The 24,204-nt window shown below is 40.0% G+C and overlaps 2 protein-coding genes across 11 annotated transcripts in view; both read left to right on the top strand.

Moving 5' to 3' along the window:
* The window catches only part of LOC128875716 (uncharacterized), a 32,479-nt gene extending 27,089 nt beyond the window's left edge, over positions 1 to 5,390 (top strand). For both annotated transcript variants that reach the window (XM_054121551.1, XM_054121550.1), the window contains one exon: positions 66 to 5,390. In XM_054121551.1, the coding sequence (XP_053977526.1) occupies positions 66 to 212 (147 nt within the window). In that variant the 3' untranslated portion in view covers positions 213 to 5,390. The remainder of the gene's footprint in view (positions 1 to 65) is intronic.
* Positions 2,910 to 24,055, top strand: LOC128875726 (uncharacterized). 9 transcript variants are annotated; one of them, XM_054121584.1, is made up of 7 exons: positions 10,455 to 10,738; positions 10,831 to 12,888; positions 13,995 to 14,161; positions 14,693 to 14,910; positions 15,649 to 15,723; positions 16,465 to 16,696; positions 19,616 to 24,055. In XM_054121584.1, exons 3-7 carry the CDS (start codon positions 13,999 to 14,001, stop codon positions 19,729 to 19,731), a joined length of 804 nt encoding a protein of 267 aa, XP_053977559.1. In that variant the 5' UTR covers positions 10,455 to 10,738; positions 10,831 to 12,888; positions 13,995 to 13,998; the 3' UTR covers positions 19,732 to 24,055. The 9 variants fall into 9 exon arrangements, with proteins under 9 accessions (XP_053977558.1, XP_053977559.1, XP_053977556.1 ...); XM_054121581.1 differs by lacking the exon at positions 19,616 to 24,055 and adding an exon at positions 18,285 to 19,589 and having other exon boundaries at positions 10,831 to 10,970; XM_054121580.1 differs by lacking the exon at positions 19,616 to 24,055 and adding an exon at positions 18,285 to 19,589 and having other exon boundaries at positions 10,831 to 11,284.
* The last annotated feature ends 149 nt before the right edge of the window (positions 24,056 to 24,204 follow it).

Below are 24,204 nucleotides of genomic sequence, written 5' to 3'. Positions count from 1 at the left end.
GAGGTTCTCATGGTAAAGTGCTGATGATTTGATTTATTATTAACGTGGATTGTATTTTGTTTCAGACGCGATATAACAAGAAGAAGAGGGGACCGTACAAAGAGGCGATACGGCAGGCGCAGAACGAGGCCCGAAATCAGATCACGCCTAACTCGACGAGCAGCGTGTTGAATGTCTGTGGTTCGCCGCGCGAGGTCAACGTCGTCTCCTAAGGGAAGGTGCACGCCACCTGACACCATTCCTTACTGCCGGGTATTCGTCGGCCAAGATTGCGATCGGCGGGTCGGAATCGTCATGTAATATATAAAGATTTGTACATAATGACATAGCATTAATGAAATAGTTCTTGGATCGATGTTCTTATCAGTCGCGAACCGCCCGATGTCTCATGGGGCAAAAACGACTCGAAATGAAGTTTACTGCCATCACTGGCGCGTTTTTTATCCTCAGCTTTTTGAGCAAACATTTAGCGCGTAAGGAGTATCTAGATAGGGTATACCTAGAAATAATGATGTGTCAGCTCTCGAGAATAATTTTCGTATTAAATATGACTTCTTCGATAGCTGAACGGGCGTTGGTCATTGACGACTCGAAGGACGCCTGTTACTTAAATTCTTGATATATATATTATATATTTGTATTACAATTTCATTGTGATCGTTATCGAAATACGCTGCTGCGAGCTCATCCAGTGCGGGCAGTGAATCTTCGACATTACAGTCCGCGGATCATTGCTGAATACGATCGTTAATGACTCGATTTCGTCGTAGATCATGATGCCACGATTATAAAAATGGACAATATCTCTGACCAGATCTGGGCGTTTTTGAAGTAACGTTGCTTGAAATACTATTTCTGATAACATGTTATCTTATTACATGGTCGTTCAATTTTTGAAATACAATTATCTTATTCCTTTCTTGGAATGTCTTGTGGAAACAATCGACATGCTGCCTGATTTTTTAACGTATGACATTACAAATGTTTTTCAAGGATTAAAATATTAGATAGAAAAAATTTAATATTTTATTTGAAATATGTTGAAATATGTTACCAAATAACTTCGTTATCTGAAATATTATTTCAAAAAGATATTTCTTTTTTTATTTTTAATGCAATTTGCCCGGGTCTGCCTCCCACTAGTGAAGTTTGCAGCACTTTAGTTGCTCCAAAGTACTATGTTTCAGATTGAAAAATGAACACTCTTTAAAGAATTAATAGAGAGGACGATTCTTCCAATTGAAAGTAGCTAGAGTTATTTTTTAAAGTAGACGTAGAAAAAGTGAAGGAGGGTGATATTGTATAGTTTAGAAAAGTTTGACTTCCTGCAAGTTTATTTATTTATTTATTTTTTTATTTAAGTAGAACCGTGTATTTTTTCACATGTCATTCTATAGGTAAGGAATAATGGAAGCTTTCATTTTGTATAGTAGAAAACGATGAGGAATAATCCTTTGATATTTGTAGTCTAACGCTACCGCAATTTATTTTAATTATTCGTTTATACTTTTTCGTACTTTTTCACGCAGAATAGTTTTACTTTTTTTAAGATAAATACATAGTTATATTTGAAATGTAAGGCGTAGTTCGAGCAATTACGCCAGTACATTAAACAAAAAAAAGGAACAGAGTTTTTGAAATTAAACTTTACTAAATCGTACGATATTCCCTTCTGTCTTCGCTTAGAAAAAAAGCTATAGTCCACTCACTTGCAAGAATCATCCCGTGTAGTCGGAACAAATGGAACTTCTCGAAAGAAGTTCACGTTTAAATCGATCATGTTTAATAGACGAACAGTAATAGCAACGTTTTGCATTTTTTAATAGAATAATCTACAATGAACGTAAGCTGTAAATCAATTCTTCACGATAACCTCGAACTAACTTCTGAGTTTCGTTTACGCTTTGTGTCAACACTGCCAAGGAATGTAACAGGTACTTCGTTTCGACATAACGATCGTTGGAAGACAATTTTCAGTCTTGGAAACGAGTATCCTTTATAAAAATAATTTCTTGGTGAATTCCGAATATGTAACGGCGCAAAATTTTAAAAAGGAAAAAAATAACATTGTTCGCTTAACGTACCACGTATATTAACACGTTAAGAGAAAAAAAGAATACGTATATGTAAGTTTTGTCGTAACATTGCCGCACACTTTGTTCTTCTGTTTAAAAAGAGAGATAAGTCGGAATTCACCAGTCCCTACTTAACGACTATCATTACCATACCGACGGTAAAAAACTTCTCTATCGCCATGGTCATTCGATGAAATTGGTTTCAACCGTGCGTGTGCGTGCGTGTATGTATTGTGTACGAGTGTGTGTTATCAAATTGGTCGATCATATTTTTTTCTTTGTTCGAAAAATATTGTTTGTTACACGGGAGTCGTGCAGTTGTCGGTTCTTCGTAGTTCAATTTCCGATTAGGAGTTGTAACTTTAATTAGAAGTTTCCTAAAGGAAAATAGGTCTCTTATCGATTAGTACTTAAGCGTTTATGACTGTCCCTTTACGTCGAAGGTCTGTCACTGCCTTATGGACTTTCTTCCGTATTAAATTGTGACTAGGATTAGGATTGGTCGAATTTTTCTATATTCAAATATTCGAGTAGTCTCAGCTTTAATTCAACTGCCCTGTTTTTGTCGTTGTGCTGTCGGTATCGAAATTTCCTGTAATTTCGCCACTTGTGCGCTGAAATTGGTATTTTCCCGCCTCGTAAATGGCGCCAGTTTTCCGTGTGTCTACGTTGATTTGACAATTTTATTTAGCAAAAAACTCGAGTCACACGGAACATTGTTGCTAATGTTAGCTAAAGTGTTAGTTTTACGTCTGATATTTGGCCTGTGTTTTGTTGAGACAACAGAGAACATTTCGTTCTTAGTTTCTATCTTCGATGACGGTGATACAAGATATCAAATGATAATCTCTGCATACAGGAACGACGTATTTACTTTCAAGGGAAGACTATTGAATTATTTAATTCCTGGAGATGCGGCGCAATTGTGGCACAACGAAGAGGAACGAATCTTCATAATACAATAAGTCGAAAAGGTAGATCGAAATTTTTTCGCTGGAATCAGCCCTTAAACAATAGCCCTAGTGAACGAAAACTGGTTTTTTCGTAGACTGCCGCGTTTCGATTCAACGAATGTCGTATCAGAAAGAATTGAACAGTTTTAAAGACTTGTAATCTATTAATTAAATTAAATTTCTTGAAAGTCAGATTATTAAGTTCACGCTACATCTTATTTATGAAGTAATATTTTTTGGAAAATGTTCAATTCTTTTTAGATCACTCTGTGCATTAACACACTTTTGTGTGCATACAACTTATATACCTTATTTAGCAATAATATGATCAAAATATCTTGGAACTGGATTCTTTATGTGCCACCGAGGACACAGTCAAGAGTTTATCAGGCGACAAAGTAAATAAGGTTCTAGCGCATGGTAGTATGTTTAAATCACTTTGATACGAGTTGTATGCTGAATGTACCATTGAATACAAGAGGTGGCCATAACAGTAGGATTCTATTACCTTTATTTTGATTAGATGCATTTCACATCCACTATGGTCATTATCAATTGGATTTCATCAATTGATAACTGCTTCGTTATTCAATAAACTATATGTTATTTTAATCTTAAGAAAAAAAAAATCACATGGAGTCATCGGCCAACATATGAATTTAAGAAATAAAAAGATACATATCTGATCTTCTAATGATATTTATCTGTTCTGATGTATGAGTAGATTAGCAAAATGTTGTATTCTGTTCAATTACGATTACAAAATATGATTGATTTATAGTATTATTGATTGATATTGAAAGAATTTATTATCAATGTTGAAATTGATATATTATTGTATTATCCGATAGAAAATTTGTTGAGATTGTTTCTTCAGTGGTAGATTAAGATTGCAGTTTGTGAATGCAATTTTTGGAGCTTTAACATATTGGCCACCTCCTAATCAGAGATTTAGATAAGAATTTCGACTCTTTTTTGATGAAGAATTTCCTCCCGTTCGTCGAATTACGTCGCCATCTTATATTATAATTGTCGCCTCAATTGCTTCCTATTTTTTTAAAGCTACGTCACTTTCTTAACCTCCCGATTATCTATCGACTCTAACGATAGAAATCTTCGCATGACTGCCATATACTAATCACGACTACATAATATCTTAACCTATTACGTTCTGACAATTATTGGTTCATCGTAGGTTCTTCTCAAAAACACGATGCGTAATTCCTTATCTTTTGTTAGAGGTTTTATTTTTACGAGTACGTAATAATTTCAAAGTGTGGAAGTGTATATCTGTGGAACTTTGGAAGGATGTAGAAAATTTATCCTTTTTATTTTTTAAAAGACGATGTATAGTGCTTGGAACAAACATAACGGTCTACGTGAGGAAAATTTCTTAAAAATTTATTTGGTAACACTACGACGAATTATATTCGAATACTACTTAACGAATAAGACAATTTCTATTTGTCCATGAAATATTTTTTTTTTATTCGAAGTACTTTTATTAAATTTTTTAATATGATTTTCGTTATTCGAAATTTTCGAGGTATTTTATTCACTTCGAATCCAGACTCTAGCACCCGAAAACTTGCCCCAGGCCGGCCCTGGATCTGTTGACATCCTCAAGGGTACTTGACCATGTTGCTCCCTACAGTTTTCACGAGATCGTTACGTGTATGTTTGTTTCACACGCTATACGACCAGCAAAATAAATAGAAGGTTCGCACGTCGTGTCTCGTAACACGACGGAGCACCGAACTCTGTTATACGTTATCTTGAATCATGAAGAACTCGCATCACAGTGCGTTGTGTCTCTTTAACACGCTACCGTTAAGAAAAAAAAAAAAAAAACACAAATTTTAACATATAAAATAACGATGTTGTAACGTATGAAACGTACGTTTTTTTTAGGGCGGAAAAAAAATATTGTTTTCTGAATAAAATATTAATGAAAAATCAAAGTGTACGAGAACAGTTTTTTTTACCATCAGCGATTCGTGCAATTGTTTCTTTTCTATACATTTACAATTATTCTAATGACTTTTGTATGGAAATCCACCATTCGCAGCATATGCGGTTAGAGAAACTTAACCTACAATTTGGGAGGTTATCTTTCAAAGTAACAGTTCCTGGGCGTATGTTTATTAAAACATTCTTTTCTATCGTTAATTTTCGTGGATCCTAGTACTCGTATCTGTAACTTATTCATATCCTATAAAAAGCATATACTGATCGACGAAGTCATCAAGTAGGTAATATTAAATAATTTCCATCCATGGTATTTCTATCCATTCATGTGGGTACTTGATTTACATACTATCGAACGTTTCATACGTTACAACAAAACAAGAAAAAATAACAATGTGATTTGCGGTACCGAGTAATGACACCTATCGACGATCGATGAGAAAACTCGGAACTTGAATAGTACGCGATATCTCGCTGCAGAGGTGGGCAAAGTCTTATTCGAATAACAGGTGACGAATAAAGATATCGTACGATGATTTTTTTCGCGATTTTCATTCGAACAACTATTCAGTTAAACTTTTATTCGTTGCTCGAAATTTTGCTGATCTCTACTGACGCATAATGCTTAGAAAGTAAAAGAGGTGCGAATAAAAATGTTCGAAACGTGTAGAGGACATAACCGCTTCGACATCCTCTTTTTTTTTTTATAATAAACAGTGACGTTTAAGCGACTTCCTTTTAAAAGGAAGTCCTTAGTTACGTTACTGATTACAAATGTCGATATTTGCGTAGATGCGAACTTTGTTTGTGCGTGAACAATTGCAAATTCTCATTTAAATTATTCGTGATGCTTGTTAACGAATGAAAGGGGTGGAGGTGGGGGAGGGGCTAGGAATGTTGATGATACATCGTCCAGTGCCCCTTCTTCTTGCGTTAATACAGCCTTCCAGGTGGAGGGGAGTTGATTCACGCCCCTAAACTACGACGAGAAAGACATACCGATCTAGAACTGATAAAAGATTAGAAGTGCGAGATAGAGAGAAAGGGAAACAGTAAAACTAAGAGGTTTTTAAGTAACTGTGATTTTTTCAAATATTTTGTATTTGTAAACGTATATATATGAATGTATGTATGAATATATACACGTACATTATACATATATAAATATGATCTTTTAATTTCTACGTATAATGTGAACGATAATGTTTCGTCGTCGCTGTGTTTGTACGAGAGTCGTAGAGAATTGTTTTTGGACTAACATATCGGTAGAGAGAGAGCGTTTAGCGAGGAACAATTATTGCTATTATTATCGTCACCGTTTCACGTATTAATTCGTAATTATTAATCGATTATTATTACGGTAGTTACGTGCGAGTGCGTTGCCTAATCTTCACACGGAGTTCGATTATTGATTCCTTGCTGTAAGAGTCTCTCGTCATCGCTGTCACGTGATCATTGTATTCAGCGCCATACACATAGTCAAGAAACTGTCAACATATTCTTACTAATATGTTGCCTCTCATCGTCGTTCACCAAGGACAAAAATTCTTCTCCTTTTACTTATCGTTTGTGCAATCGACCTCCCATAGACTGTTCCTAAAACGCTACTGTACACATTTCGACTTTTCGTCGAGCAGATTCGTCCTTGACCTTGGCGCGTGGGTCGTCTTTGTTCACAGTCGATTCTCGATTGGATTAGGTACTTAAACGATTGACAATAGATAACGTTATCGACCATTCAATCCCAGCAGCGTGAAAATACGATCGGATCCCGTACATCTGCGTATTCGTTCTCGGTGATCGTTGGAATTGATTCTTGGACGAACCACCAGATGGCGAGCGTATTATGAAGTCGCCAAATTACTATCGGATACCTGATTTGATTGCAAGTTAACGAGTGTTAACGAATGTTGCAACTGACGAATTCCAAGTGTTTGAATGTTTGTTAACGAATGTTTACTCCTGAAACGATGGAGGTGTCTTGCGAGTCGTGTTGCTTTACCGATTGTTAACGATGTGTCCCGACTCGTCAACGAAGCAATCTGATTGGTTTCTTTCCTAAATCTTAATTCTCCAATCAGGATGCTTCTGTCAAGTCACCACTTCCCCTCCAACACGGGGAGGGGCGATAGCTGGAGGACGTGAGAAGTTCTAGGCTCAGCAATCGCCTGAAAGAAACTCGAAATTCCTTAATTTTCGAGAACAATCTTTCTTGGCATGCATGCCATAAACGTACCGACGAAATTCTCACGTGTTTCTGTTTCTTTGGGCGGAATCGGCAACGAGGCGACAGCTCATCCGAGGTTACGTTGAAATTGTAGAATACACTTTTCTCGTGCGATGTTTCCGTTTGGAGAAACAGTCAAGGTGACCTCAAATTTTGTCGAGAAAAATAAATGTTTTTAAAATTTTTATTATCGTAGATTATTGTAGACTCCAATAGCGGAAACCCTCGTGGATGAACAAATTGTATTCCACGCTTTCGATGTATCTTTGGACGAGGAACCCATCCCCTCGTCGATTTCCTCCTGAATTATTCCAGAATAAATTCAAACGTGTTTTTGAATGTTTCTTAGAAATTGTCACGAATTTTCCGGACAACCTAATACATTGACAGAGTGTCAATAATATCGAACAGTTTGCAATTGTTTCCAATTAATTTTTTCAATATATTTCATCAACGTACAATGTCAATATCAGAGCGTTATTGCCGATATTCGATATTGCAGAATATTGGTCGTGTGCGAGCGCCTTAAGAGCACCTTCAGCAATATATTAAGGCACACGCGCACAACAAGGTTCGACGGCTGGGTTCCATTCGCGAAGTATGCCTGCAGTCACAGCGACTCGTGTAATTTGTAAGGAACCCTCGACAGTCATGTATATATTATTTTGTTTTTTACCAATGGAAAGACATCCGTATCGCGGCCACTGGCCATTCGGGGCGCCACGTCTTCTGCGCATGCGCGGACGGGTCGGACGCAGCAAGAAAACGTTGAATGGAACAAAGCAGACATTGTTCTAACTCCTTTCGTTTCGCCTCTCTTTTTTATTTGGTCGCTGCTCCTTTTTTCCCTGCTTTTTCATTCGGTTCGACCCGTCGGGAAACACGAAGGGACGATTCTCATCCTTCGGCTTCGGAGATGGGCAAAGCTTTATTCGAATAACATCAACGGATAACAATTTATTCGTATCAATTCGTACTTTAAATAATTGATTCTATAACACAGTTTCCAATTTTTATTTAAAGAGCAATGGACAACATTATTTGAACTTTACCCATCGCTGTTTAGCTTTTAGGGTTTTTTTTTTTTTTTTTTTTTTTTGAGAATCTCTGCGTCGCTTTTGTATCGAGATTCGACTGCATGGAAAAATCGCGGGGGTGTCGATGGATAAAGATATTCTATCGCTGGAAATATAGTGTCGATATTTTTTAAGAACGAACTCCTGTCAGAAAATAAATCATTGATTTAGTATAACAGAAGACTTTTCTTGTTGACAAAATGCTAGTAAATTGCGATCGACGTCGATGCGTATAATAACTGTTCAAACACGGAACACCTTTCCCGAAGCGGTATTTCACATTTCAGAATAGAAATCGATGCATCTTGAATGTACAGAACCGCGAGCGTAATCGCCGTCGGTCTCGTCATAGCGTTTTTCGTAAAAAACGTGGTCTGACTCAGTCACCTCGAGATGCCCACGCCAGGCACCTAAACAGAAGGTAAAACGATATTACGTTTACGCTATCTTACATTCTCGACCAGTTTGCCAACGCGGCTTTGAGTTATTTTAGGAATATGTTAAGCAAAAAGTAATCGAGCGTACGACGTTTATTAATTCCAAAAGTGCATAGGGACGAGAAGCATCAAGAACGCGAACAATCGTACGAACAACAATAATATCGATCAATCCTCTGTAACCTATTTAACGTTTGAAAAAAAAAATTGTACGATAAACGGCAACGAGAGATAAATTAGCGCCGCAGTTATTTATTTGATTTATTTCGTAACTTTTAATTCCGTTATTAAATATTGATAATAAAATAGAATCGATATTTAAAAAGCGTCGACAACGATTACGTGAGTTTGGAGTCACGAGGGGTTACAGAGTGTTATCGAAGTGTTGTCGGCACAATCGTTGATGGGCATCTGGTACAGCCTGTAACCCGAACACTGCCGGGAGCACACGTGCGAAAGGTAATAAACGTCTAATGTACATAACGTGCGTTCAATTCGAATCTACTGCGATTAATTCTTATCGCTGCATGTAAGAGGTAGACGAGTGTACGCAATACGTTTCACAATCAATCACACAGTGCACACGGCAAAAGACAGACGCGTGCGACCGATCATCGAATCGTGATCAGCGGAACGATTTAAAAAAAAAAAAAAAAGAAAAAGAAAAAAAAGAAAGAGGAATAAATAATACGCAACACGCGAAGTGCAACGGTGAAACGATAGTTTCGCACGAAACGGTGAACGTTCCGTGAGAAAATGAGTGTACTTCGTCGAATCTGATGTACGGTTATTTTGTTGGGGAACTGTTTGTGTTGTGCTTATCGGGATGACTAAAAATCTTTGGAATTTTCGCTGCAAGCGTTGAAGAAAAGTTGTTTACACTTGCCTCGCGAAGGGATTAAACGATTCTCGTGGATTAAATCGAGGAATTTCGAAAATTAGCAAAATGATAATCGATGAGAGTGAGTATAACAAAGAAAGTCGATTCGAACGATCGACGAGGAAGAGCAATATGGCGTAACGTAAAAAAAGGTAAATTGTAAAAGTCTTGCATGGTTAGGGAATGTACTTTCATAATAAAGATGATAAAGTTATCAGTTACGGTTACGGTTACGTGATGTAACATCTCTGTCGCGTTAGAAACTTTTTGTTTAAAAAAAGAAAGGGACAATAGGGGTATAGTAATTAATATTTAAAAGTAGGCTAATTGTAAGTTCGCCTCGCGATAAGTATACTTGAAATTATGCGATACGCTCTGTATAGTACAAATAACTTTCGAGATTATCGCTTTCCATATTTTCTCACGAAATACTTAATTGGTCGCGTTTCGACTAATTTTCGCGGTCAATTAATGATACTTTCACGGAATTTTTCGTTTGTTCAACCGTAGGTAGACGTACGCTGCGTTACTCTCTGATGCAAAATAATCGCAAAATAATCTTTGTACAGTTTTCATCGCACCTTACCAAGAATATTATCAACGAATCGGCGAGCGATCGTTCGGTAATAACCCCGTGAAAGTATTGGGTTGACCGGAAAGTTCGTGCCTATTTTCAAGAAAAATTCAAAGGCATATTTGAATTTTGATGTATGTTTATTGAATCATATGTTTACTATTTTGTTCCACAACCTTTCCACCTGTTAAGGAATGATATACATGTTATTTGTTTTCATCCGTTCCGAAATATACAGACCTGTACCGCCTACTAAAAATCGCCATGGACTTTCCAGACAGCCCGATACAACGAAAAACGCCGAAGATTTGCATTAGCGGGCGTCGCGTCGATACGCGTGCGTCACCGGTTTGAAGTGCAGCCGGTCGAGATGTATCTTCGCAGCAACCGCTCGAGTCAACGGTCGCTCGAGCCGAAGCAACAATAAACGGTATCGAGGGCAGTACTTTGCGTATACTCGCGGTAAAATCTTCGCAAATAATCGGGCTTCTCGGGGTTCCGCGTTTAAAAATTCCCGAGAACGTTCCAGCCCGCGAAACGCGTCTACCGTAAGTCAACAGCGAGCATACCGCTGACCTATCTTTCCTCCCATTCAAAGTAGTCTTACTCACGAACCACCCTTGTGTACGTTTCTGGCCAGGTCTCAGCCGCGCGTGACCCGTGGACGACACCGGCAAGTAGAGGGACGGGGAAGAAGACGAAAGCTCGACGGGAGAGGAGCAACCAAGAGAGAAAGGAGAGAGAATAGCGACGTGGTGATGGAGCTGGGAGAGGGAGAGGGTAGGCGTCTTGGAAAGCAGCGGGTTGCCAGCGAAAGTAACAAATAAAAAAGAAAAAAAGAGAGAAGAGGGGTTAGTCGTGGAAGTGCGCGTGTCCGTGGGCGACGCGTGGCTCGCTACGTCGGTTTTCTGCTCGCAGCCAACCGCGTGGAGGGTGGTCCTATCGCCCATCCCCCGTCCGCGGGGGTAACGCGGGGCTGACGGCGCCGTAGTCGCGACGCGAACGCGATCAAGTGCACGTTCACCCCGTCAGCCGTGTCGCGGAGGTTGGGCGCCGTGGCGGCGACCGCGCTGGAGAAAATGAACGATAGCCAGGTGCGTCCACCTCTGAGTAAGTATTGTTCGCGGAAGAAGGGATCCTCGGGGACGGTGGGCGTCGTGGCGCGCTACGTCCCCGATTCACGAGGCTCCGCCGTCTCCAGCGGGTGGAGGACGACACGATCGATCGCCGGCAGCGGTGCACGAGAGATGCTCTCGTGGAAAAACACCCGACTTTCCGCGAACGTCGTTATCCAGTCGACGAGGATAGCTCTCAGGGAATCCATCCTTCGCGTCCCGACGTGTCATCTCCGTTGCCGCTGTCGATGGCGTGCGGTGAACGCCCATGGGCGTTCTGAGAGAGGAACGTGAACCGCGAGAACACCGCACCGGGGTGTCGATAGCTGGAGGAGGGTTCGGGGACTCGAAACCGGCGAATGTTTGATCGAAGTTGGACGGAAGGACTTTTGTGTCCGTAGCGATTGATTTCCACAGCGTGGCGTGATCGTTCTCGGGGGTATGTGTGCCTTTATACGGGAACTTGAATGAAGAATAATGCTCGGTGCTAGTGACAGACGTTCATTGACTAGCTGGAGGCAGTGCTTCTGCGGTTGATAAGAACGCCTCGCATCGGTCAAAGAGCTCGAACGCCGCGATTTAGGTCGGACAGGTGATGAGTTGACTGCGGATTTTACGAATTTATGGCGTACACGAATACGATAACGCGGGCTGAACGGCTCTTGAAAGTGTGTGACCTACTCCCAAGAAACAGGGGTTAATGGTTAATAATTTTTCAAGAAAAACGAAGACGAAATTTCAGACACTCTCTTTCCGTTACTTTTTTTAAATAAAAGTTTCCCGAACGCTAATTATCTCCGTATAAATCAATTTCACTGAAAAATTAAGGAAGGTTTTATTGGATAAAACACTTACAATTAGAATAATAGTGAAATCCGAAAAATCGATTTTTCACCCATAAGTCTCCAAGAGCAGTTCATACGCACTTCCTCGAAATGAAATACTAATATCACTTTACTTTTAAAGCATCTACAGGTGTACACCCTTCGTGTCCTCCTCACAAAATAATTAATTATACCTCCACGTTGATAAACGGTAGAATGTATCCCGTAAAATGTTACATACTATCTCGACGTAAAGTCCGCAGTCGACGCGCGTTGTCTGAAATTCTTCGTCTGGATAAGAATCCATTTCCCTCGGAAAGTAACAAGTGCGTAAGGGTGAAGCGGGGTACGCTGGTCGTGGAGACCCAACCTCCGTTACCTACTTCCCAAACACTTCGCGGTGGCCTCATCGCACGCCGCTGTCCTCGCTGCTTTTTCTTTTTTAGCTTCGTTTTTATTTTGCCGCTTCACGCACGCTCTCTCGCCTCGTCTCGCTCGCTCCCATTCGACGTTCGCTCGCAGCTGCGCAAAGGTCCTTGCGAGGAGCAGGAGAAGCACACCCTTCTGCAGCTGCAGTTGGCAATGCGACCGCTGTGGATCGTCACCGCTCCCATGGACTCGCGATCACCCGCGAAACGACTACCGAATCGGACATCCGTGACTGGTATCCTCCTGCGGACGTGTTGACTCTTTCAATGGGAACCAGCTTTACGCGATTCGCGCCGCTATCGCACTATCAGCCGTGTTTCTCTTTCAAAGGTTGCTCTTTGCACTTAACGCGAGCGTAACCGCGTCCGGTACGATGAACAGAGATTAAAAATGTGAAAGATCTCTCCGATAGGAATTGTTGAAATAATTATTAATATCGTAGAATATTTATATTCCAATGGATCGTTTTAAGAGCTTCTTCTGAATAAACGAAGAACAGAAATACATCCTTCTTACGTTATATTTAATCCGCTGTTTTCGCTCTCTGTCGTCACGTCGCGGTTCGACCGATCCGGACCAATCGTTTCTATATTAACTTATTAATATGCGTAACACACGCGTGCAAGCGCGTGTATAAATTATCGACTGGATGATGTCGTGTGTAAGCGGCTGGTTCGAAAGGGTTAAATTCGTTCGGAGTACAACGGCTCGATAAAACGGTCCGACGGCGAGAAAAATTTTGTTTTGTTCGCGAACGCGTATTTACATCTACCGGCGTTGAAGTATCTATAGTCGTTGCTCGTTATTTCTCTGACAATGACCAGTTCCCTCTCAAAGACGGGCAAGGAGTGGCTGGGGACTTTCGTGGAATGAACTTCGCTTGACCTCGAGCCGCAACGACAAGCTTTTTTTTCCTGTTTACAGTCGAGCCTTGGAGAGATTCGTCGATGTTCGTGCGGTGATACGATAATATACCATCTTTTATCTCGTTCGAGCCTTTCACGATAATATAGACTAATTTCTTCGTTTCCCGTAAAAGTTACGAACTCACGTTTGTTGATCCGCGTGTCTCACGCTTCGAATGTTCCACGAATAAAATTTGAAAAATTTTGATTAAATGGGTAATATATTCATCTTTAATTTCTATCATCTTTAAAACAAAATTATTTAAATTCGATGTTAGAATTACTTTTTACATCTGTACATGTATATTTTTATTTTACTATTTTATCATCTTGATTTTTAGATATATGCGATATTAATTACCACGTATGGTAGATTATGTAACGTTATACAACGTGGTTTATTACGAAGTATCTTATTTTATTTTAACGAAACAGAGTAAACCTCTTACGTAGTTTCGGTCAAGGTGGAACGAGGTGGAAACAGTTCCCTTGATATTTTTCACAGTAACGGGTGGTGTATTTTGGTTTCAGACGAATGATGATACACGTGTCATCGGAGAACGCTCAACGATACGATCGTGTAAAGCGTAAGGGCGTAGCGTTTCTCTCGAGCTTTTTTAAGTCGAAAAAGTTGACGCTAGGAATGAAGATCAACGAGGAGGAGGAGATGGAACGGGCTCCGAAAGTCGAGACACCCGGTAGGTGGTTCTTCTTTAAAGTAATATCCTGGAATTAATTATATCAAGGATCACTTTCGGTATATAAAAGTTCATTGTTGATGACTAGAAATATATAAGTAAATAAATTGTGCAATAAGGACGACGCGTAGCGAAGCGAACATAAAAATGAGGGTACGTTCAATCGATAGCGAATTAATATAGTTGGTCAAATATAGTCATTTATAAATATAAATAAAGTTATAAACATCTTCTCGTGCGATTTATTTACTTATACATTTCTAGGTATTAATAATCGACTTTTGTGTAACGAGGACTTGAAGCGAGAATCAAAATGTTCCCAATCAAGTAAATTATGATTAGTTGACCAACGACTAAAATAGAGCATCGGATTCGGAACGAAAATAATTAATTAATTGGAAGATTAAATAGAATAGATAATTAGTCAAATTGCAGTTTTAGAGTCACCCTGTATAGTGCTGATACCGGCACGAAAGGTGACTCGCTCTAAAGACCGATTTCGCTGACTGTTCCCTATGATATCTGTTTCAGCGATCATCACGAACACTTGCAGGCGCAGCGGTAGCGAAAATGACAATCAGGTATCGAGAATTCCGTCGACCTTGAGCGTGGCAGCCGTCGATGTCGTCGTCGCCTGTCAGCCGTCGCCGTCGCATTCCGTTTTAACCTTGACACCTGGTAGAACACGAAACATCGATCAGGATATGGAGGCACTTAGACTGAGTCGACAGGATAATCCTTTCCTGCAGGTTTGAATCGATATCCTCCTCTTGCTTTCTAAACGACCGGATGAAGGAACTATTATATGGCGTTATCCGCGTCCGGAACATCTCGATGACCTCTCGGAAAATAATTCACGGTTCTTTAAAGTTGGTAACAGCAACGATTACTGACATTATTCTGCCGCGCACACCCTCGTCGCTGTATATAAAAATGTTGGTCTATTCGCCACCTCTTTTTGAGATTGTTCAGCTTGGAAACACTCGAAATAATCTGCATATGACATCGAGGGTCTTCTATTTTGATAGCGAAGTTTCTATTTATAAACGTTATCCAAGTGGTAGCATTCAGTGAACTTTATTGAATGTCATAGATTGAATTAAAAATAAAGATCAATATTTCGCGTTTATGAGCATTCCATTAATAGTCATCCTTGACCATAAATGGAAAACTACATTTTAAAAATAATCCAAGTGGAGTATATGGTAGGCAGTATAAACATAATAGATTTTCGATAATGATAGATTCTTCTGAATACGATGGTTTAGCTGACGTTGAGGCGAGTTCAGTGACCTATAGCAACGTCGAAAACACCGATGACTTTCGAATAAAACAAAAAATTATTATCGTTGGAGATGGAATGAAAAATATTTTAAAGAATTTAGAAAGAAATTAAAAAAATTAATTATCGAGTAACTCTTAGTTACACGGCGATACATATTTATACATTTATATTTTGTTACATTTTGTGCGTTTATGGTTTTTAGGTGCTGGCCAGTCGAGAGAGCCTCGTGGAGTCCATAGAAGAGTTCGAGTCGGACGACGCCATTCTCATGTCTCAGGTAAGCGATATTTCATTTCATTTCTGTCCGTAATATCGTAAAAGGAACATCGATCGAGACCCACGTTGCATTATTAATGATAGCCTGAATCTGATACCGCGCCATTTGTATCGCACGAAAACGACCTTAACGAGATGGCTAAGGTCGGCGGATAATTCTTTCTTCTCTGTCGAGCAACGAATTTTTCTAGGATGGATTGACGCTATCCCTGGACGAAGCCGGTCCGCGATTATTAATGGAAATATTAGTTATCCGTTGTCTCTTGACCGATATCACGGTTTCGATTCGAACGATCTTTTTATATCCGTCCAATTAACGTCGGAATCGTCGACGAAGCGGGAAACTACGTTGGATGAATCACTCGAACAATTCCTGTTCTCGTTTAATTTTGGGTCACGCGTGGAATGTCCTTTCATGGCCAGCTATCGTTTATGTTTGTAGGCGAGGTATTTGCTTGCGATGCTTTTCCCTTTATTAGGCCTGATGCGAAGTTCCGTCGTTTTTCTTATTGGCGTTTAATGGCGTTTTAACGAGCAACAACGGTTAGTCGATACTATAATGCACGACGCGACTCACCTAAAACGGGACATTTAATTATCCACGCTCCTCGTGATACCATAACGTTTCACTATACTATACTATTTTGTCGTAACTTAATGTTTCGTACATTAAGTAGGTTCTATAAATAAATTCCACCGAAAATGTACTCAGAGAAAATGATGTAATCCGTAATCTTTTCAGGAGTTTGGCGACGCTGATCCTTTGACGTTGGCACAAGTGCACGAGCACCTCGTACGCAGCCCGCCGCCAGCCTCGTGGCCCCACACCACAACCTTTCATTTTCCTCATCAGAATCAGAATTCGAACGGCAAGAGCGAGACGTCCACGCACTGCAAAAGCCCGTCGAAGTCGTCGTCGTTTAGGGGCAACGATCGCGAGCTTTCTAGAAGCGAACCATCCACGGATATCAGAGGTGCGATCCCAAACGACTAAGAGTTAGTTGTCTTTACTTTTTCCAATCGAGTTGCTTTCTCGCACTGTCGAATCTTACTTATCGCTCGTAGATCCTCCTTTAGCCACCATTCGCGCGCTTTCGTTATAGAAATTATACTAGCAAGTAAGCTTAGTGCCTGTTTCCTTGTGGTCTGACGCTTTAATAAAAGTTAGTTTCTTATCGATCGATCGTTGTGACTGGGTTCTCGTCGATCGGTACTTGGTGACATTTTTCTCTTTGGGAAGATCACGTCTCGCAGAACTGTTCGCCGAACGAGAGATTTCAATTTTCTTCGAATTTTTTGTCGAGTATATTATTCATTAGACGCGTGATAATTTTTTGTAGAATGTTAGACGTACACCTTGCTACGTAGATAATAATTAGAGTATATTTTTTGCAAACGGTATTATTATTGTCAATGTTAAACCAATACAGTTCTTGCGACGTACCTTTCACACCCTTCTTTGTTACTATTCTTTTTAGTTAACTCGTTAACGACACTAAAACGCCATTCTTTCTTTCTGTTGGACCTTCGTTTCTTTTTTTAAAAAATAGATCGAACCTCTGGCAGAAACAAGTAGACTGTACGTTAGAGAAAAGTAGTTTGCAAGTAATTGCAAGTTCCAGATACACGCGGGTCGTTTCGTTTTAATTTATACACTGAATATGAAAGATTGAATATTTTAAGGATCGAGGTGGAGGAATTCGTTAGAATCATACGAAGATCGATACTTGACCTCCATCGATGTGTAAATAACTCTGCGATCTTATAACCATCGAGAGCAGTTCAAGGACACTTGTATCTTTTTAACGAAATCTATAGTTTTGGTTTAAGTAGGCGGTAGAAATGTGTATAGCAACAGACGTGAGGTGGCATATATAATGGGCTCGATGTAAATATATCGATCTTCGCATATGGCAAAGTTACTGTATATATTTAATCACTAGTTCTAATTGCATACGGATAATCGCATGTTTCACTCACGTGTCTTTCGATTCGCGTGCACGACGATGCGATTGCTAACACAACGGAACCTCCAATAACAGGCAAACGTAATATTTCATACGGTGGAATTAAATTTAAGTCATTTAATTACAATCATTGTTTTGGTCGTTATACAAGTGTGCACTGTCTGAAAGGGCAGAGAAGGGGGCACTTTGGGAAGATCCTTAGTCGCGAGCTCCGTTTTCGTTGCGCATAACTCGATCCTTGAATGCGACGACGCAGCTCCGAACGCTCGTCCGCGAAATTCCACGAACGTTGTAGGGTAAGGAATATGGAAATCGACTCGTAACACAGACACACTTTGGCGCATTAGCAAATTCATGTATTCGTCCCGGACACTTATTCGCGACCTTGATGCCGCGCTTATAGACATGTGCGATCGATTCCCCCCTTATTTTTAACTCGGCATAAATTAATGGTTGGTTTCGCCGAAGGGTGTGCCTTGACTCAATCTTGCCTTAAAACTTTCAGTCGCATCAATTTCGCGAGCTCTTGCCTGTAAATAAATCCTGGCACCCCTATTGCATGATTCTTTTATCTTTTACTTTCTGTACTTGATAGGAAATGTCGCAAGAATCATGGGATTCGAGCTCGTTCGGCAGGTCATTCTGAACCGAAAATGTCGGATACGGTACGAATGTATTTCGATCCGATATCGAGATAAGCTTCGTTTAGTATGACGCGCAACGGAGAATGAGAAGTGAAAGCTGAATCAATTGGCTGCTCAAGGTCACCGAGCGTATTCCCCCACCGATCTACCCAGGTGCGCTATACCTGTGCCTCTGAGTCACGTTTGGGACTCTCGAAAATATAAACATTTTCATTTGTATATTTCATTTCGTTTCTTTTTGTATCGAAAGGTACAAAATAATGACAATGTCGGTTCAAAGTGCCCTGTCGAGCACACTGAAAAAAATTAATCGATTGCCTCGAGGAACACCCTGTACATTTGCGCCAAAGTTTCCTCGAACGACGGAAGTGTTAAAAATGAAATTGAAATAGCTGGCACATGTTTGGACACGCCACAAGGTAAGAAGTTCGTGAAACGAGATTATCGCTGATAACTCGAAACGTGACTCTAACGCTCGCGTTATTTGTTAGCGATAACTTCAAATCATTCTGTCGTTCAAACTTCCCTAAACTTGAAATTTGTAATATTAAAACGGATCGAGTTTATGTCCGTATCACGTGACACGCGATTACCGCAACATTTGTCCCAATGATTTATTATCGTAGTTGAATGCGCGCGTAAGAGATCTAATCGATGCAGGCTTCCGTCGCATTGCGCGATTTTTTATGTAGAGCTTTAGTGACTCCCGTGCACGCATGTTTAAAATCTCATTCTTATGCAGGGCAATAACCCTCGACTCCTTTATTGTGTCGTTTTAACATTCCGCATTAAAGTACATTCTTACATTTAATATTCTAAATTAATGCCAAGTATAATGTTTAATACTCTACGCGAATGTTAATTTTAATATCTGATATTCGCAATGGAGGTTCTTTTTAAATTAAATTACACAGCTGTACACATGCAGTCTGCAAAGTAGTGCATACGCTTGCACAGGTGCAACCCGCGGTGCATTATAGAGCCTCTAACTTTCTATAGTTGCTTCGAGCAATCAATTCTTTTTCAAGTACAGCAACTTCTCTACTCGTATCGTATTCAACCGTAAGACGGTACAATATATCGTCCAATACGATGTATCGTAAAAGAAAGAGAAATTATCAGAGAATGTGGTCGAGTAATGTTTACTAATCGTCAGTCGTCTATGACGTCACTCGTATCACAGGCAAGTTGCCCGAAGCAGCAAAAACATTCGACGCGCTCCGTATCCGATCGAGTGGTTCGATGCTGACGAAAACGTCGCGATTTTGTTGGAATTTTTCAGATCGCCACTCGCACACGTTCTCGTTGTTGCATCCTACGCCGATTCGTTCGCTGTCGGACGTACGACGGCTTCACAGATCGGCGGATGACAGCGCGCAGCTGATGTCGAGCGAGTAACACGTTCGAGCGTTCCGGTCCACGGCTGGACCGAGATGGTTTTTCACGTTCAGAGCGAAGGGACGGGTGCTTTTTCGGTGCAATGTTCCCCCGAGAAGTAAAGAGGATAATCGAACGCTCCTCGGCAAGTACGCGCGATCGAAGTTCGTCGAGCCGATGTCACGAGTCTCGAGACCGAGAGGTTTCTCTGCTGGAGCATTTCTATCCGTTGACCGCGTCGAGCTCGCGCAATAGTGCCCGATTAAATGAGAAAATTTCACCTCGGATACGTGAAACGAAATCGTCGCGTTTCGATCCATTTTAATCAGAAGAATCTCAGGAATTTATTCTCGCGACGGTATAACGAGAGATGTAAAAGTTTTTGATTTGTATTAAAGCGCGCACAACGTGGCTGGATCGTGGCCAAGAATGCGAACGGTCCATTCCTGGAATGAATTCGCGACCGATCCTGATTAATCGACGATCTATGGGTCCCATTTTTCACATTTATTCCGGCACTGCTGCTTACAGCGCGACTTTGATATCGTCGTCAACCACGCAGAGGGAATTTTCCGGATTTTGTGTTTCGATGGTGACTCTTGCGATATCTTTTCGTATTACTCGAGAACGGAACGGCAGGGACGTGCAAGTCGCCGGATTTTAGGGCTTTTTAGTAAATCACGAAATCAAAACACCGAGGTGAGGATTGAGATCGTGAGAAAAGAATATTTTTAAATAATCCCGACACTTTGGGCCCACGCGAGCATTTCGGACAACAGATAATGTGCCGTGGCCGTAGGAACCTCGCGCACGATATACGGTCGAGTGGGTTAGTCGTACCCACCTGCACGCTATAGTTAAAGAAGCGACGCCTGTGTTAATCGACGTTTCGCGTGAAAGTCTAACGCGTTTGGAGGGCGCTGCTTAAAGCACAAAGATTACCGATAATTATCGTTTTACACGACTAAAGATATAACTAAAGATTCACTGGAACCACCCAGTGAAGGGCAAAATCGTAATCGCAAATACGAATACGATTGCAATCGAATGTTTTCAAGTTGCGATTACGAATACGATTACGACCGTATTTTTAACCGACTTCGAAAAGGAGGAGATTACTCGATTCGAAATGTATTTTTTTTTTTTTTTTTTTTTTTTAAAGGTTTACAGCCATTGAAATCTCTTTACCTCAAAGCCGACTTCAGATTCGTGTTTCTCACCCCAAAAAAACTTAGAAAACCATACGTTCGTCGAAATGAAAAATGAAAAATTTTCAATTAAAACTCGTGCCCACAGAGCAGAGCCTAGATAGGGTAACTTTTTAAAAAAAATTTTTATTTTGACGAAGGCATGCTTTTCTAAGTTTTTTTTAATGCGTGTAACACGAATCTGACGTCGGTTTTGAGGTAAAAAATGTCTATTGCTGAAAACCTCTAAGAATACGGTCGTATTCGTAATCGCAACTCGAAAACATTCGATTACAATCGTATTCGTATTTGCGATCACGATTTTGCTCGTCGCTGGAACCACCGAATTGTATTTGCGTTTCTTTCGTTTCCGCGCTGTGCAGGAGTTAGTATTACTTCTTCGAACTCGTTTGCAAGTCCATGAGCGAGAGCGTAACGCGCGTAATTTTGTTCGCGAATCGAGGTTTGCTGTGTTTGTCGAAAACCAACAGGTTTGCACGTTTAACAACCGAGAGCCTAACGATAATTATCGACCGATTACTCAACCGCGCAGGCAGACAGGCCTACGTTCGATCGAACACGATTATCTTTATTGGCAATCGGATCGAGAAGTTACAATATTCCTGAATCCCCCGTTGAGTAATAAAGGGGAGTATTATGCGCGCGTGTTTCCAGTCAATTCGTGCATACAAATACGCACGTGGTTGTTTCTAACGAGGTTGGCTCACGGAAGTTACTACAGACGGGAATAAAGTGGTGCTGTACCTCTTGCAATAATTACACTACTAGTCACGGATCTGTTTGATTTATAATGGAACTTCGAGCATTGTCTGTACGTTTCAACGCAACTTTTGTAGCGATACGTCGCGTACCGTTTAATTAGCGGTACGTTAACGCGAAAGAAGAGTGATGCTCTATTGACTTTTATTTATAAAAAGATAAAGCGTAAATCTTATCTGGAAATGTTTTGCGATAGTTCAAATTTGTATTCAATTTATTACCAAGGCACCTGTTTGTATCATTGTTATGCGTTCTATTACGATTACGTTAATTTTATAGAAAATGTTACCGAGCTTATCGTCGTTATTGTTATCGTTGTTTCATTCTTCTCGCACAAATTATTCATCGAATGTAACGCGCATGGAAATTTTGTTCGCAACCGCTCATTTTTACCGTGTTTCTCGCGATTAGCGAACGTTCACTGTCGTCAAAAAATATGGAAGCGAGCGCCATTCGTATCGAAACGAATACTATTCGGAGCGCTGACGATGCGCCAAATGTATAGGCCTGAATATAATAAGAAGTGAAAAATAATCGTAGGTTAAGGGAACTTTTTTTATATAGACAATGAGAGAGAAACAAAACGTATTCGTCGATACTTCGAAGAGAATTAATCTGCATTGTACGAAGATGGTTTACTTTCAGGACGCGAAAGTATTTTTTTTAAAACGTTACGGCACAATTTCACGCGAGCACGGATTACGTCGAGCCGTGGGTTCGGTTCTTTTTTAACGCACACAATCTGTACATGCTCTGTTACAAAGTTAACGATAGTTTACCTCTCCGCGGACAACTTTACCTACAACCTATATCTGTGGCCGTCTACCGAAGTGAATTTGCAATCGAATAACGAGAATGTGAAAACGATAAACGTTTTATTCCGAAAACAATTTTTGTTTGGAACTGAAATCACAGGCAGCCAGATGGAAATATTCTCCTCTCGGAGGAAAAGCCTTGGAAGTTATAAAGAGCGGCGACACTAGCGCCGGGTTCGTGGTAAATTTCTTCTCTAGGTATAGATTTCGAGTAACGAATAAAAGACAGTGATGGGCAGAACCCTAGGCTTCGAATAAATCCGAAGTTTGCCGATACGTTTGTCTCGTTTCCTCTTTTGAACATTTTCCAAAGAAGGAAACGAGACAAACGTATCGGCAAACTTCGGATTTATTCGAAGCCTAGGGTTTTGCTCATCTCTGATAAAAGATAAACAACTTTCGATCGGTGAAGGGCTTTTCGTTCGAGAGGTTCACAGTATCAACGACGAGGTGATGTAATTTTAGCAGGGTTTATACGAAACTTTCCAAATAATAGCACGTAAGTGAAAATGATTTAGAGAATTATTATTACTACAGAGTCCAATTGACTTGGCCACTGAGAATTGAGATTATTTGTATCTTAAGAGATACCATTAGATACGGTATACATGGGCATACAAAAGTTGTACAACGCCGTGGCACCACATGTAAACATAAACGGTACGTTGTTTTTTCCGTTGGTGGTGTTGCATCGCTGTACGTTTGTGTAACTATGTTTACAGTGCCATCAGCATTTAGACGTTCGGGATGACTTTAAGATCACGATCGAAAGCCAGACGAACAAAAAATATATGAAAAACGCAAAAAAATCAGTAGAGAGACTTATATAATCTAGTCGAATATAACGTATATACCGAGGACTGTGTTGTCGCTCTTAAGAAAATATTAAACGAATACTTGTTCGGGTAAATCATTCGAGTGTTGAATAATCGACGACGTGGTTTATAATTGGAATATTATAATTAAGCGATGTGACGTTACTTTTATCGAAAAGCGATGTTGAATCTTGCAATAAACTCACGATTTTACGGATCTTGATTTAACGGACCTCGAATTGAACGTACCAAAAGTTGTCAACTTTTGTGTTTTAAACAGTGATACGAGTTTCGAATATTTATCTAATTTTCTGATAGCCGTCGAGAGTTACACTTATTAGTCAGTCCATTAAATCAAGAGTTTGTTGTTTCTGTACAAAGTTTTATTCGTATGATTTTAATTTCTCGTGTTGGCGAAGAAAGAAATATTGATTTCCAATCTTGAATATTGTATTTCGTTTCCTGGAGTAACGAACGAAGAGTATGTTTAAGTCACCCGATAGCAAATTTGGAATTCGAAGAAAGAAAAATATACGTTACACGTTGATACAGGGTAGTTTTATTTTAGCATAATTGTAAATTATGTATTTGAATTTTTCGTCGCTGTTGTAGCCATGTGTTAATCAACTTACCAAATTTTATGCTGCGCAAGTTAACGAATAATTCGTCGAATAAGTCCTTATTCGTTTGGATTTTAAATCGCGCCAGCGAAATATTGTCGAAATAAAAGTTTGATTCTTTATATAAACCGACTCAAATTTATTCAAACCACTAACCTATCTTTTCTGTAATTAATATTTACTAATTACTCTGATTAATACCTTCTCTACAATTACAAGAAGTATATTTATAAACCATTGGACGACTGCTGAATCTTTGTTTTTTTTAAATAAACAA

The sequence above is a fragment of the Hylaeus volcanicus genome, chromosome 4, assembly GCF_026283585.1.
Source record: "Hylaeus volcanicus isolate JK05 chromosome 4, UHH_iyHylVolc1.0_haploid, whole genome shotgun sequence".
Classification (NCBI taxonomy): Eukaryota; Metazoa; Arthropoda; class Insecta; order Hymenoptera; family Colletidae; genus Hylaeus; species Hylaeus volcanicus.
The sequence above is the reverse complement of the archived record's forward strand: the minus strand, read 5'-3'. Positions and strand labels throughout refer to the sequence as shown.

What these genes read in the sequence shown, in the direction of transcription:
- LOC128875726 (XM_054121583.1), top strand. Translation starts at nt 13,999, where the DNA reads ATGATGATACACGTGTCATCGGAGAACGCTCAACGATACGATCGTGTA. An exon ending in AGGATAATCCTTTCCTGCAG is followed by an intron (nt 14,911 to 15,648) that starts GTTTGAATCGAT and finishes TATGGTTTTTAG; the next exon opens with GTGCTGGCCAGTCGAGAGAG. An exon ending in ACGCCATTCTCATGTCTCAG is followed by an intron (nt 15,724 to 16,464) that starts GTAAGCGATATT and finishes TAATCTTTTCAG; the next exon opens with GAGTTTGGCGACGCTGATCC.